This window comes from Nicotiana sylvestris, chromosome 5 (assembly GCF_000393655.2).
Source record: "Nicotiana sylvestris chromosome 5, ASM39365v2, whole genome shotgun sequence".
Classification (NCBI taxonomy): domain Eukaryota; kingdom Viridiplantae; phylum Streptophyta; class Magnoliopsida; order Solanales; family Solanaceae; genus Nicotiana; species Nicotiana sylvestris.
Genome location: NC_091061.1, coordinates 62,578,973 through 62,593,589, shown reverse-complemented (window position 1 = coordinate 62,593,589; position 14,617 = coordinate 62,578,973). Strand labels below are relative to the sequence as shown.

Here is a 14,617-nt window from a genome sequence, read left to right as displayed (position 1 = left end):
AGGTACTTCCTTTTTATGTCTGTTCGAGGATGAACAGTTGTTTTAGAGGAGGAGAATGTGATGACCTAAACTTGTTTTACAAGTCAATTTTGTGATCCGAGGCCTTAAAAATCTCTTTTTTGTCTCACCTCAATTTGCCTGCGCAGTTTGGGCGTGTATCCGGAAAGCCATTATGTGAAAATCTGTGAAAGATGATAAAATTTTCTTTTAAAATGAATTTAAGTTGACTTTGGTCAATATTTTGGGTAAACGGACCCAGACCCATGATTTGACGGTCCCGGAGGGTCCGTAGGAAAATATGGGACTTGGGCGTATGCTCGTAATTGAATTCCGAGGTCCCAAGCCTGAGAAATAATTTATTTAAAGAAAATTATTTTCTAGAATATATATGAGTTTTTGAAAATGAAATATGTTTGAATTTGATGGTATCAGGCCCGTATTTTGGTTCCGGAGCCCGGTACAGGTCTTATATGGGATTTAGGTTGAGCCTGTAAAATTTAGTAAGAAACGAACTTGATATGATGTGAATCGGATTGCACGCCTGAAACGAGATATATGAAATGGGATCGGGTTGCACGCCTGCAACAAGAAAGAAATGAAAGTGAATACTGTGTTTGTTTTCCTCATTATTGTTGGCAATTAAATCCTGGTTTCTTTACATTCCTCTTTGGTATTTTGTTGTTATTTGATACTCCCTGTAGCATGTTTTCCCCTCCCCATCTTTAACTGTGAATATCTTCTTTTATTTTTCACTGTATACGATTTAACTACACAAGTTTATTTGGTAGTCTGGTCCTAGCCTCGTCACTACTTTGCCGAGGTTAGGCTAGCACTTACCAGCACATGGGGTCGGTTGTGCTGATACTACACTCTGCACTGTGTGCAGATCCCGGTACTGGAGCATACAGACCTTAGCTTTGGGTTGCTGCCTTCAGTCCATTCGGAGATCCGAGGTAGTCCTGTAGGAGTCCGCAGTCCTTGACATCTCCTTCTATTGTTTCATCCTGTTTCATTTATGTATTTTAGAGACAACGTTGTATTTATTTTTCGGACCCTTATTTGTAGTATTCCTAGACCATTTGTGAAATTGTGACACCAGTTCTGGGTAGTTTATGTTTAAGGATTTATTTTGGTAATATTTAAATGGTTATATTCTGTTATTTCGCTTATTAAATTCCGTTGTTTATATAATGCTGGTTCTTAATTGTTAAAGAATTAAAATTAGAAAAAGGTAAATAATGCAAATGGTTGGCTTGCCTAGCTTTCACTAGTAGGCGCCATCACGACTTCCGAGGGTGTAAAATCCGAGTCGTGACACTTATTAATGAGAAAAATACTTTAATAGAAGAAATTAATGACATAGAAAAAGAGAGGGATAATATGGTAGTTTCCATTGTACATTTGAAGGAATAAGTGGAAGAAGTAACTAGAGAAAATAATTTGTCTAAAGCCAAATGAAAAAATGGATGGACAACACTAAGGGTAAAGAAGTTGCTAGTGAGGCTCAACTTGAGCCTGAGAGTGAGCTTAAGAAAGTTAAAACAAGTCTTGTTGTTGAGCTTGAAAAGAATAGGCAACATCAGGAGGATTTAAAAAGGGTTAAAAATGATCTTGATAAGTCACTTAATTGTACCCAGTCCTCTGATGTAATAACGTCTGTGTACAAGTAATGATGGAAACAGGCAAGGAATCGGGTTCTAAAAGGCTAAAACCTCCTATAATCCCTATAGCAAGTATGTAACTGTGGCTGATAATAGGTTGTGCACTCACTGTGGTCAAACGGGTCATTACAAGGACTCTTGTAAAACTAAAATTCAGTCTTTGCAGAAAAACAAAGTTTTTGTTGAAAAGAGGCCTACTGATGAGGAACCTAGTTCCCTAAAAAGAAAATATGTGCTGCCTGCATGGACAAAAAGAAGTTTGATCCGCCCATTCGATCATTATAAGGGACCCAAGCTGGCTTGAGTTCCTTAATCTAATAATTGATTTAGTGTGCACGCTGAAGTGAGAGGCAGCAGTCAAAAAAAATGGTACATGGATAGTGGCTGCTATAAGCATAAAATTAGAAAAATGAATGATTTCCTCTCACTTTAGGCCTTCCAAGGTGGGAGTGTGTCCTTTCGAAACGACAAGAAGGCTATATTCTTGGTGTTGGCAAAATTGACAAAACACTCTCCCGTGCAATTGAAAATGTGTACCAAGTGAATGGCTTGAAATATAGCTTGTTGAGTGTGTCTCAAGTCTGTGATAAGGAAAAATGAAGTGAGGTTCTTGTCCAAATCTTGCACTTTCACCTATCTTAAAACTGGTGAAATTATATTGATAGCCAAAAGATTCAAGAATAACTATGTTACAGACCTTGATTCACTAAATGGTGGTAATATAACATGCTTAAGTATCATTGACGATGATGTAGAGTTATGGCATAGACGACTAGGGCATGCGAGTTTTTATTTGCTGAACAAGTCGGTTATGGAGGACCTAGTTCGTGGGTGAAGCATTCATCACTGCTTGCTACTTGATTAACAAATGCATGATTAGGCCTCTTCTCGATAAGTCATTCTATGAACTACTCAAGTGGAGAAAACCAACGCTGACTTACCCGGGAGCCTTCGGATGCAAAATGTTTTGTTCTCAACAATGGTGGCAAATGGTCACAAAACAAAGAAGATGAAGATGGAGAATTTACAAATGCTCCTAATGAAGCTATAGATATTTCCAATGGAAAGACTGATTTGATGAGTCAAGTCAAGCAAAGCGATTAAGGAGATGCAGCAGAATCTCTAAAAGGCGCAGAGGAACCTAGTCCCTCTATCACTTCGACTGAAGCTGAACATATGGTTGTTGATGCTCTATTAGGTACTCCTGATGTAGAACAAAAGAGCGGAAGTCATAATTCTGTTGATTTCAATGATAATTCACATATGGAGGAACCTGGTCATTCAAATTCTGAAGTTCAAGTATCCAACTAGAAGCAAAAGAGTTCACATCCCTTCTAAATGTAATCACACCCTTAGACTCTAGTATTCAACCTAGTTCTAAGGCAAGGAACATGTTTTCCCTCTCAGCGTTCTTGTCCCAAATCGAGCCTATGAACATCAAAGAAGCATTGGAGAATGCTAACTGGATAGCTTCTTTGCAAGAAGAACTCCATCAGTTGAGAGGAACCAAGTGTGGCACCTGGTCCCCAGGCCTTCAGACAGAACAATGATTGGAACCTGGCCCAAAAGACTCTCACTTGAAGGTTTCCAAGGGAATTTTGAGGTATCCTAAGGGAACACAAGACCTGGTCCTTGTCTATTTTCAGGAGATACTTTTGACTTGGTTGGATATACTGATGCTAATTATGTTGAATATCTGGTGGATAGAAAGAGCACATATGGAATGACACATTTTCTAAGGGGCATGCTTGATCTCATGGGGTACAAAGAAACAAACTGTGTGGCTCTTTCTACTGCTAAAGCTGAATACGTGGTTGCTTCTTGTTGTGCTCAACTACTACAGATCAAGCAACATCTTGAAGACTTTGGTGTATTTACAGCTTGAACCCGGTACACCACAAGAGGACGAAGCACATTGATGTGCGACATCACTTTTTAAGGGATAATGTTGAAAAGGTTCTGATTTGTATGAAGTTTTGGAAGATAGAGGACCAGGTAGCAGACATCTTCACCAAGGCGTTGAGTAGTGAACACTTTGAAAGAAATCGTCCGATGTTGGGGTTGACCAAGCTTAACTAAGGACCTGGTCCCTCGATGATTGGCTATGTTAAGAAGGAAAGGTACAATGCTAAAAAGTATTTTTTGGCGATATCTCAATCAAATCTATACTATTACTGGTATACATACATGGCAGTTTCAAGACAAAACAAGTAAGAGTGACATTGCCCTTCTAGGAGTTTTTGCTCAAATTTTCAAAAAATCGTCAAGGAACTTGGTTCTTGTGATTCAGGTTAGTAGTCTCTTCAATACTTATATGCATTTTTAAACTACTGAAGTGTAATGTCATTAATTTATTCCCATCTCTATCCAAATTTTTGAAGTCCAAAATGTTAAAACTTTTCTGAACTGACTTGTTTCCCCGCAAAAACCATTTCCTTCTCTCACACCCAACCAAAACCGATTCTTTTCTTCAAAACTAAATCAACTTTATCTAAAAAAATCCTTCTCTCCAAATATGTAGAAGTGAACCCAACTCTGTCACCTCCCAAAATCCTAACTCCATCTGAATCGAAACCCAAGAAGTCTTTTGTGTTTTGATGATTTGCCAAACAATCTTGAAGAACTAGTTGTGATCAATTCCTTTGGTCTGGTTCTCATGGGTAATATGGCTAATTCGCAGGGGGAACAATGTGGAGATCTGGTTCTCAGGGAGAATATCAATTCTAAGTTTGTCATCATCAAAAGGGGAAAATTGATAAGTTGTGCGTCTTTTATTTTGATGATTTGACAAACTTCATGAGAGAACCAGATAAGGAACCTGATATAGTTAGTTCCTTTGCGTTCAGAGTAACCAATCAGATGGCTGGTTCAATTCTCAATGAAATCAGATAAGGGAACAGCAAAAGGAACATATATGGATTAGTTCCCCTGGTCATTGTATAGTCAACTCTATAGCTTTGATGGAAGAAAAAGAATGGGGTAAATCTAATTTTCTAGAGAGTGAGGCTGAAATTGTTGTTGGGTTTGTAGAAGCCTTAGAGGATGGAGGATGAAAGTTTGAGGAAATAGGTGGAGGACCTAAGAGAGCAGATGATCATTGATCAAAGGATTATGAATGAATGAATGGACAAGCTCATCAAGGCCTTAGCCCCTTACTTTTCCTCCTGCCCAGTGATCCATGTCTTTCACTCCTTCCAAATTCTCTTGAATTCCTATCTTCTTTTGATCCCTATGTTTGATGACATTGATACTTTATTTTTTAAAATTTTCATATTATATATTATTGAACTACTGTGCTTTTATTATAATTACTCTACTATGGGCAATCACTCTATTTTGTGCAATAATATTCACTTGTTGTTATTGTTATTATTTATGTTGTATTGTCCAGGTGGCATGAGTTAATGTTACTGAACTTCTTTTTGGTTACATGTTACTGAACTTCTTTTTGGTTGTGCTTCTTTTGTTATTCCTTTCAATGATGCCAAAAGGGGGAAGTTATATAGGTGTCAACATGGGGAGGAACGAAATCAAATTAATATGTTGTGTTGTGCATGAAAGATAGCTCTGGTTCGCAAGGGAAACGATGAACGTTGCTGATAGCATGTTGATTATAGGTCTGATCCGCAAAAAAATATGTGAGGAATCTGGTTCTCAAGGGGAAAATTAATTTTGGGTTTGTCATCATCAAAAAGAGGGAAACTGATAAGTTATATTATTTTGTGTTTTGATGATTTACCAAACAATCTTGAAGAACCAGTTGTGATCAGTTCCGTTGGTCTGGTTCTCATGGGGAATATAACTAATTTGCAGGGGGAACAATATGGAGATATGGTTCACAGGAGGAATATCAATTCTAAGTTTGTCATCATCAAAAAGGGGGAAATTGATAAGTTATGCGTCTTTTATTTTGATGATTTGACAAACTTCATGAGAGAACGAGATAAGGAACCTGATACAATTAGTTCTCTTGCGTTCAGAGTAACAAATCAGATATCCGGTTCAATTCTCAATGAAATCAAATAAGGGAAGAACAGAGTAAACAAATATGGATCAGTTTCCCTGGTCGTCGTATAGTCAACTCTACAGCTTTAAACATTCTCAAGACCTTAGGATCACAAGGTTCCAGGTTGGGAAGCTTCTATATTTGACATTAACTAGGCCTGATATTGCCTATACAGTGCAGACTTTAAGCCACTTTACGCAAGCCCCTAAAAGGTCTCACTTGGAGGCAGCACATAGGTTGGTGAGATATTTGAAGAATGAACCGAGATTAGGCATTCTTTTGAGTGCAGATGGTGATATGACTTTAAGAGCATACTATGATGCAGACTGTGCAAGTTGCCCAAACTCAAAAAAGTCAGTAACATGCTACTTAGTAAAGCTTGGAGAATCTCTTGTCTCATGGAAGTCAAAAAAGCAGAATACAGTGGCAAGGAGTTCAGCAAAATCAAAATATAGAAGTATGGCACTAACAATCTCTGAATTGATCTGGTTGCTGAGAGTTTTCAAGGAACTGGGAGTTGATTTATCCACTCCAATTCAGTAGTTCACTGATAGTAAAGCAGCAATGCAGGTAGCAAGCAATCCAGTGTTTCATGAACGAACCAAACATATAAAGATTGATTGCCATTTTATAAGAGAAATTGTGTAAGAGGGTATGTCCCAGCAGAAGAACATGCATCAGACTTTTTAACTAAGGGACTTGGGAGTGTGCAGCATTACCACCTGATATGCAAGCTAGGTGTTTTGAACATCTTTATGGCACCTAGCTTGAAAGGAGGTGTTGAGATGGTTAGAATGACAGTTGATGACGGTTGTGAAGCTGAACACTTAGAGGGTGACAAAGTCAGTTAGGTGACGACTATGTACTGTAGGAGATTTAGTTAGTTAGTTAGTGGAGTAAATGTTATTTATATATATACTTATATGTAAGTGTGTTAGGATGATTTTAGCCATTGTAATCATTTTCATTCTCTGCAATTGAGATCTAGTTACTTCCAGAACCTTCCTTTTCTTCTTCCTTCCTCCGATTCGATCTGAGCTTTCCGCTCTACAATGGTGGAATTTATCAAATTTGTAATGGATCCACATGCTGGTCAAAAATTGTCACAAAATTGTAACAGATTTCATGTTTGCCACAAATTTGTAATGAATGTATTCCTCACAAATTTTATCTTTCAAATAAAAAGAAATGTGCAACAAATTTGTGAGAAAGTTAAATGTCTGTCAAAAATTTGAGAAACTTGTCATCACAAATTTATTATTGCAACGATACTACAATTCAAAATGTGGCATCTTGAATCATTAGATTGTCCTGCCGGAACAAAGTTGAAAAACATTACTCACTAATTTTGACATTTAATAGAAGTCTATTTTCTCAAGCAATTAGTGCAAGTCTAATTTGTTTTCTCTTCTTTTTCCGTCAGATATTTTGCTTTATATTTTTTGTCTTTTGTAATGAAAGGAATATACATATATCCCCGTCCATATATTTGAAGTCGCAAATGAAATAGCCGCAGTGGAATGTCAAGGAAACACGTACTACTTTTTCTATAGAATTGTTGATGACAACAAAATGTCGTGTGTAATATCGACTTTTTTTTATTTAATAAACTTTTCATAAAATAGCAAAAGGGAAATGGTATGTTAAAAGGTCGACTTTCTTGAGATTTTGATCAGAATTTTAAGCCAATTCGATGATGGTACGCAACAATATCATTATTCTGATTTTCTTATTTCTGCAGCAAATGAAACTAATTTAATTTTTCACGTACTACTTAACTCTATATTTTCAGGATATTTTAGAATTCTTTTTACGAAACAGTCGGATAAAACCTTTACTAAAGGTGTCTCCACTACTGCAGGGATGAAACAGAGTAGCTAACATTTTTGCACCCAAAAAAAACTTTTAGTCTTCTTTATTCAATTCTTCTTACTAAGAAAACAAAGGTTTCGTACCATCATAAGAGTACTCAACATCAAAACGAAAGGACTTCCAATAACTTAGTAGGAAGCAAAATAAACACACAGAAAATATATGTGAACTTTCTAACAACTTGGAACTAATGAAGCAAATTCAAGAAGCTCAGGGTCACGTTGGAATACAAACATATCTCGTTCATTGAGTGTCACAAATGCATCCAGTCCTCCACTTTGATTACCCATCAAGATAGCCAACTTGTTATTTAGGCCATTTGCTATATTCACCTTTGTAGGCTTTCCCCATCCAAAATCAATTTCGTGAAGTGCAAATTTCACTAAGCTAGTAATCTGATACGCATTAGGCCCATTGTCATGATATTCCTGTTTCGAATTAGCTAGCTCGAGCAATAACGCCACAAATATGTTGTCATTGATGTTGTCTCTGTTGTAAGCTAGCTCTTTTGATTTCCTCATTTCACTGACTAATTTTGATATTGTCATACTTTGTTCATTGGTTATTGATGTTGGACAGATAGTAAGAAGATTTCCAATAGCATTTGGAGGCAAACCAATTTGTGTTCGCAAATCAACTGCTTGAACCATTGATGATGGTTGGAAAAAACCCGAGTTTGCATTTGCTGCTGCAACAGCACGTTTAAAGATAAGTGCACTCACAACTTCTGTACGTGTTGGATTTTGCACCTCTGATTCAGCAGCAACCTTGTTCTTAAGGTTAAGTAATTTTTCGTTAGAGAAAATGTACCTTCTTTGTACACAATCATGTGTGTTTGACATGAATAGCGGGGAAAGAAACGGACCACTTGATGGTGGAGGAAAAATGGATTGTTCAACATAGTGAAGAGATGGTTTTGAAAAATTTGGATCACGAGTTATCTCAGACCAATCGCGAAAAAGATTGTATCCACTGCATCCATCACCAATCTTGTGTGATATACACATACTGATTGCTATTCCTCCACAACCAAAATAGCTGAGCTGAACAACAACTAGTCCGCGATCTGCACTATTCGACCAAGGTAATCCTTGAGGAAATAGCAAATTTTCAACAGCTGAATTGTGCCAGTTAAGAGTTTGTGATATTGGGCAACTGATTTGAGCTTCAATGAATTCGGCCCCCGTGTCATTACAATCAACCAAAGTATTATCCTTAAGCCTTCCGGCATATGGATAATAAGTGGACAAGATTTTCGATAAAGATTCCTCAAGAAGATGTGATATTTGAGTAGGATTATTATTCTTTGAAATAGCATCTAGTTGTTGTTTGGTGTAGAAAAGGGAAAATGGAATGTAAGAGTTGCTGAAAGCTTGATCAATTAGAGAGAGTTTGTGCCATCTTTTAGTATGAGGAGTTGGAGAAGAAGGTTTGATGAGCTTCTCAGAAATTATGGATACAAGTGGAAGAGAAATGGTGGTGGCAGAGGACTTGTTGACATTTTCTGGAGTAGTTCCTATAGGTGATTGAGCAATTGAGGCCATTTTCCTATCTCTGTTTGATTGAATAATACTTTGACTATTGGAAGGCAATGTTTCTTTTTGCTCTATCTACCTTTGTGGTTTAGCATATTTATAGCCAGCAACCTTGAACAAGAGTCGGATGTTTTCACTTTTGAAGATTCGTTATTGGTATGCTAACAATAGAACACCTGATCAATTAAGGATGAAAATTGGGAGAGACCAAAGTTCAAATACTGTCTAACATCCGTAGGTAATTTCTTTGTATCTGTCTTAATTTTAGTGGCAAAGTTACTGGGTATTTGTGCTTATTAGAGAGCTGATACCTAATAGCACAAATTAACTCGAACACCACCACCAAAAAAAAAAAAAACATAAGTGAATGACCTTTGTTTGAACATGGTACAAAATAATCGGTTACAATATGAATAGAAAAAAATGATCTTACAAAGATCTCCTACACTTTCTTTGTTTCAATTTATGTGAACCAATTTGACTAGTCACATATAGTTTAAGAAAAAAGAAAAGACTTTTGAACTTGTGATGTAAAACGAGGTACATATCTTTTGTATGTTATTAAATCATTACATAAAGATAAATGATTTCCAAATATGAAAAATGATCATTCTTTTTGACATGAATTAAAAAGAAAATAAGTTTTAGATAAATTGAAACAACGAAATATATTTTATTAATTTCCAAAGTCTTAATATAAACGTTCTCCCGGGAAATGGGCCATACAATTAATGTAACAACCATACGATGGCCGAAATCGATCTTTGCTGACTTTTTTTTTTTTTTTTTTTGACTTAGTTTGCTCTATCGGCACGCCAAAGGACTACAATTTTCTCTATTGTTAAGCTAGCTAAAAGGGCCTCTTACATATTTTAGGTATCATGACACGATATCTCCCTGTTCAATAATTTCGCGTCCAGTTTTTAACCATAAATTTGACTATGGTTAAAATATTATCCCATATTAAGTAGAGTCCACAACCTAAATATTATATTTTTGAACTCAAAATACATAAATAGGTTTCAAAACTGCGTCCGTTTGGGACGTTAATATAAAACATGTTTCAAAACTGCGTTTTATAAAAACATGGTTTGAAACCACGTTTTCTAAAGTCTCCTTTTCACTTGAACTTTCTGTTTTGATTTAGATTTAAGTTATATAAAATCTTTATACTATCATTGTAATTTAACAAAGGTTGTTTATCATATATCCTAAGTTACCCATTATTGCTTATTGAGTTTATATAAGAGATTTTTTAGACAATCAAGTTGAACTATTAATTTAGAAAATAGAACAAAAACTTATTATAACCAATTAAACTCACTGTAAATTCTTTTAACTTAAAACCATGCTTATTATATAAAGTTACATGCAACAACAACAATAACACACCCAGCTTAATTCCATACGTGGGGTGGGGAGGGTAGTATGCACGCAGCTTTACCCTTACCCTATAAAGGCCGAGAGGTTGTTTCCGATAGACCCTCAGCTTAAGAAACGGTAAAATAAAGCAACAAACAATAACAACAATAATATAATAAGTAAAAGCGAGTGACAATACAAAATTACATGCAATTATCTTTTATTATATGATTTGATTGTGTAAGTATAAAATGCATAAGATTTAAATTGTAAAAAGTACAAATGCTTTAAAAATAATTAAAAATTAAAATCACAGAGACATTGCGCCCCACTCGTCCGCTGAGGTGTCGCAGAGATTGAAAGGGAAAGGGTAGAAGCCGAAAGCTAAATTTAGACACGTTTTTATATGACGTTAAGTTAAAATACGTTTTATATATTCTGGTCACTAAGTTTTAATCTATTTATGTATTTTGAGTCCAAAAATACAATATTTAGGTTCCGGACCCATATTAAGTAGCTAGATAGGGAATATTATACCTTAAATTCAGACAATATGCGCTAAACTGTAAGGCATTTTCTTTTTGTTTCAAATATTTTATCCAGAAACTCTACCAAGAAATGTATGGTCAGATAAAAAGGTGGAATATTTCCATAAACTCAACCAGAAAGTAATAAATAATATACTGTCTTAACAAAATTAACTTTGAAATAGATTCTCCTAAAAGTACATAAAAAGCAACCGTGTATTTACATCCACAATTGTTTCTAAATTCAATTTTAGAACCAAACCTGATACAGAATCCAAATACAACCAACGTTAAACTCATTTGCTTGTTTATCTATTTATTCGTTTTTCTTTCTCTCGATGTGCTCTTGTTGCTGCAGATTTGGGCAACTATTTGTGTTTGCTTTAATAGGTTTAAGAATTCTTGCGTGATGGTGTGTTGTTGACTTCATCAGTTCAATGATTATCTGGTTATATTCAAGCTTGATTTATTTCTTAGCTATTGTCATTTAATTAAAGGAAATTATGGAATAGACTAAATATAAAAATTTGAGTGACAAATAAAAGAGTAAGACAATTTCTACACATGTTTCTAGAAAAGTGTGACGACCCGATTTTGAGTACTAGCCATTATTTCTGTTTTCCAAGATCTCTCAAAGCTTCATTTGATGTTATATGACTTGTGTGCACGCTCCGCGTCGTTTTTCAGAAAGCTTTTAAGTGAATTTTGAAGAAAAAAGTATTTTTTTGGCTTTAAAAACAACAAAAGTTGACCACGGTCAATGTTTTTAGTAAACGATTTCGGATCGGTGTTTGGGCAATTTTAGTAGGTTTGTATGATGTTTTGGACTTGTACGCATTGTGAGCATGTGATTTTTGCCCTATATGAAATACTCCTATAAAATCCAAGAAGATAGATTTTTTCTTAATTATTTGCCATTTTTAGGAATTTTTGTAGATTTTTATTAATTGTTTGCATTTCTGTGTATGTTTAATTTTTATTTAAATCATGAAAAATACCAAAATATCATGCATTGCATCTAGGATTTTTTTTTTACATTTTTAAAATTAATCAATAATTATTTGCTTATATAAAAATTTGAAAATCACAAAGATAGCTCATTTTTATATTTTTTGTCTTTTAATTTTAGTTTATTGATTTTTCTATTTTAATTTAGATTTAAGTGATGTTTATAATTTTTATAATTAGTTAATTGCTTCAATTTCACATTTTTAGATAATTTAGGATTTTTAATTATTAGGATTTTAAATTAAAAAAAACAAAGAAGAAGAGGAAAATTAGAATTAAAAGAAAGACATGGAAAAGAATGGAAATTGGGCCATCTTCAAACACCCAAATTCGGCCCAACTTCCCCACCCCCAAACATACAATTAAGGGATTTTTACCTATCTATACCATATATCAAACCTTATTACCAAAAATGTTCATAATTTGTTATTTACCCGTGTAGTCCACACTTTTACTACAAATTATATACCAATCCAAAAATAGGTAGATTTTGCCATAAAAAACGCGCTAAAATGAAAGGCACCAGATCTGCGTGTGATTCTGTCAACATTAAATTCGAATTGCTGCGTAATTCTCTCCTTCCTCAACGGAAAGAGATCTCTCTTCTCTCACTCAACTACAATTCTCAAAAAACGCAAGCTACTGAAGCTCCAGTAATCAAACGGAAAGGAGATTTCTGTTCTTCATCTTCATCTTCATCTTCATCTGTTCTTCCATATATTTTCCACCATTGATAGCCATTAAAAAGCTTGAAAGCTTTGAATTCAAATTTGGGTTTTCAAAAATCATTATTTGTTTGGATTGGGTGTTGTTGTAAATAATTCGGAATATGTTTAGGAGTTTATATCTCAATTTTGAGGGGTTTTGGTGAAGATTAGACTTGGTTTTGACTGAATTTTAGATTGAAACTCGAACTCGAAGAAGAAGAAGACGTATTTCCAGAAATTGTAGATAAATTGTAGTTAAATTGTAGAATTGTAGATATATTGTAGATAAATTGTAGATGAATTATAGATTGGGAAGACTAAAACTTCTACAAATCTTCTACAATTATGTCGAAAATGCCAATTATGCTACAATTGAAATGAGAATTTGGATATTAAAATTCAGTGTATCTATTTTGTAGATATCTTGTAGATAAATTATAGATTATTTGTATTCTGATTGTAGATGCATTATTTTCTGTTTTCACAAATCCAAAACGACTAAAGCTTCTACAAAATCTTCTGCAAAAAACAATCTACAATTTATCTACAATTTTTCGAATTTGACTACAATTTGACTACAAAATATCTACAAATTCTGGAAATATGTCTTCTTCTTCTTCTTCTTCTTCTTCTTCGAGTTTCAGTCGACTGTGTTAACCAGTAACCTTCAACCACTGCCAGTTTCAATCGACTGCGTAGACGCACTTCCACAGAGACTTAGTGGTGAGTTGCTTGCCTTACTTCGATCTGCGGCACCAGTCTCCCTCTACCTTGTTTACTATTTCTGTCTATTTTTCTTTGGACAATAGTTGTATTAGTTTGTATGTTCTCTAAATTGCTCAGGCACTTGTGGCACCAGGTTTTGGGGCTTCTAGCGTTTATGCACTATTGTACTTATTATTACTATCACCATGGCTTATGTATTATTCACACTTGATATTTTCAAGAAAGAAGTATGTACAGTTGTATAAGATTTTACTTTTCTTGGGTGTATTTAAGGAAATTTTTATTTTTAAAAGTTAAAAAGGAATAATTAATTTGGAGGTTCACGTTTGGGCTTGCCTAACAATGGCGTTACGTGCCATCACGACCTATTATAAGTTTTGGGTCGTGACACAAGATATATGATCAAAATAAAACAAAAATTACATACCCTTAAGATTGTAGTGAAAATCTCTTCAAAGATCACCTCTGACCGATCTCCAATACTCAAAAATGGTGAAAATGAGATAAAACTCGACATAATACATCATGTCAGGAATTTTCGTATCTAAGGTCACTTGTCGCAGAAGCAACACTGCTTCTACAATCAAAACCTCGCTTCTGCAAGCCCCTAGCTCCAGCTTGACTTCGCTTCTGTGATGCACCTTACACATATGCGGACTCATAGGTACGATCACCACCAACGTATACATGACATTGCAGATGTGCTAGATCCTCTGTATCAGTGTGCTTCCATCACCAGGTCTGCCTTCCTAGGTGCGACTCCCCATCTTCTGGTGTGACATTGCACTTGCACTGAAGAAACCGCAGGTTCGACACACTAGACACCAGAAATCCAAATCACTCTAAAATAGACTGAAACTACCCCAAAACTCACCTGAGCCGCCTGGGCCTTCGTCTAATTATACCAAAAAGTCATTATACCTCATTCAATCTTATCCAAAGACTCAAAACATCACAAACAACATTAAAAGTAAGAATCGAAGGTCAAATCCATTCCTTAACTTTCAAACTTTCCGATGTTGCTGAACCTGTTCGAATCATACTTAGATATTTCAGATCACAATCAAACTTTGAACATAAGATCATTTTAACCATTTGAACCTATCCAAGGTCTCAATATCTCAATGAAAGTTCATTAACCGCAAAATAACCTATCGATCAAACTTATAAAATCTCAAATTCTTCAAATTGCCAACTTTCGACAAATAGAATC

General features: G+C 35.1%; 2 protein-coding genes across 2 annotated transcripts; one reads left to right on the top strand and one right to left on the bottom strand.

Moving 5' to 3' along the window:
- The first annotated feature begins 5,709 nt into the window (after window positions 1-5,709).
- Window positions 5,710-6,210, top strand: LOC138868735 (secreted RxLR effector protein 161-like). The gene has a single exon (XM_070146302.1). It carries the CDS (start codon window positions 5,710-5,712, stop codon window positions 6,208-6,210), a length of 501 nt encoding a protein of 166 aa, XP_070002403.1.
- Window positions 6,211-7,564: 1,354 nt separating this feature from the next.
- Window positions 7,565-9,625, bottom strand: LOC104220006 (acyltransferase Pun1-like). The gene has a single exon (XM_009770793.2). It carries the CDS (start codon window positions 9,081-9,083, stop codon window positions 7,713-7,715), a length of 1,371 nt encoding a protein of 456 aa, XP_009769095.1. The 5' UTR covers window positions 9,084-9,625; the 3' UTR covers window positions 7,565-7,712.
- Between the last annotated feature and the right edge of the window lie 4,992 nt (window positions 9,626-14,617).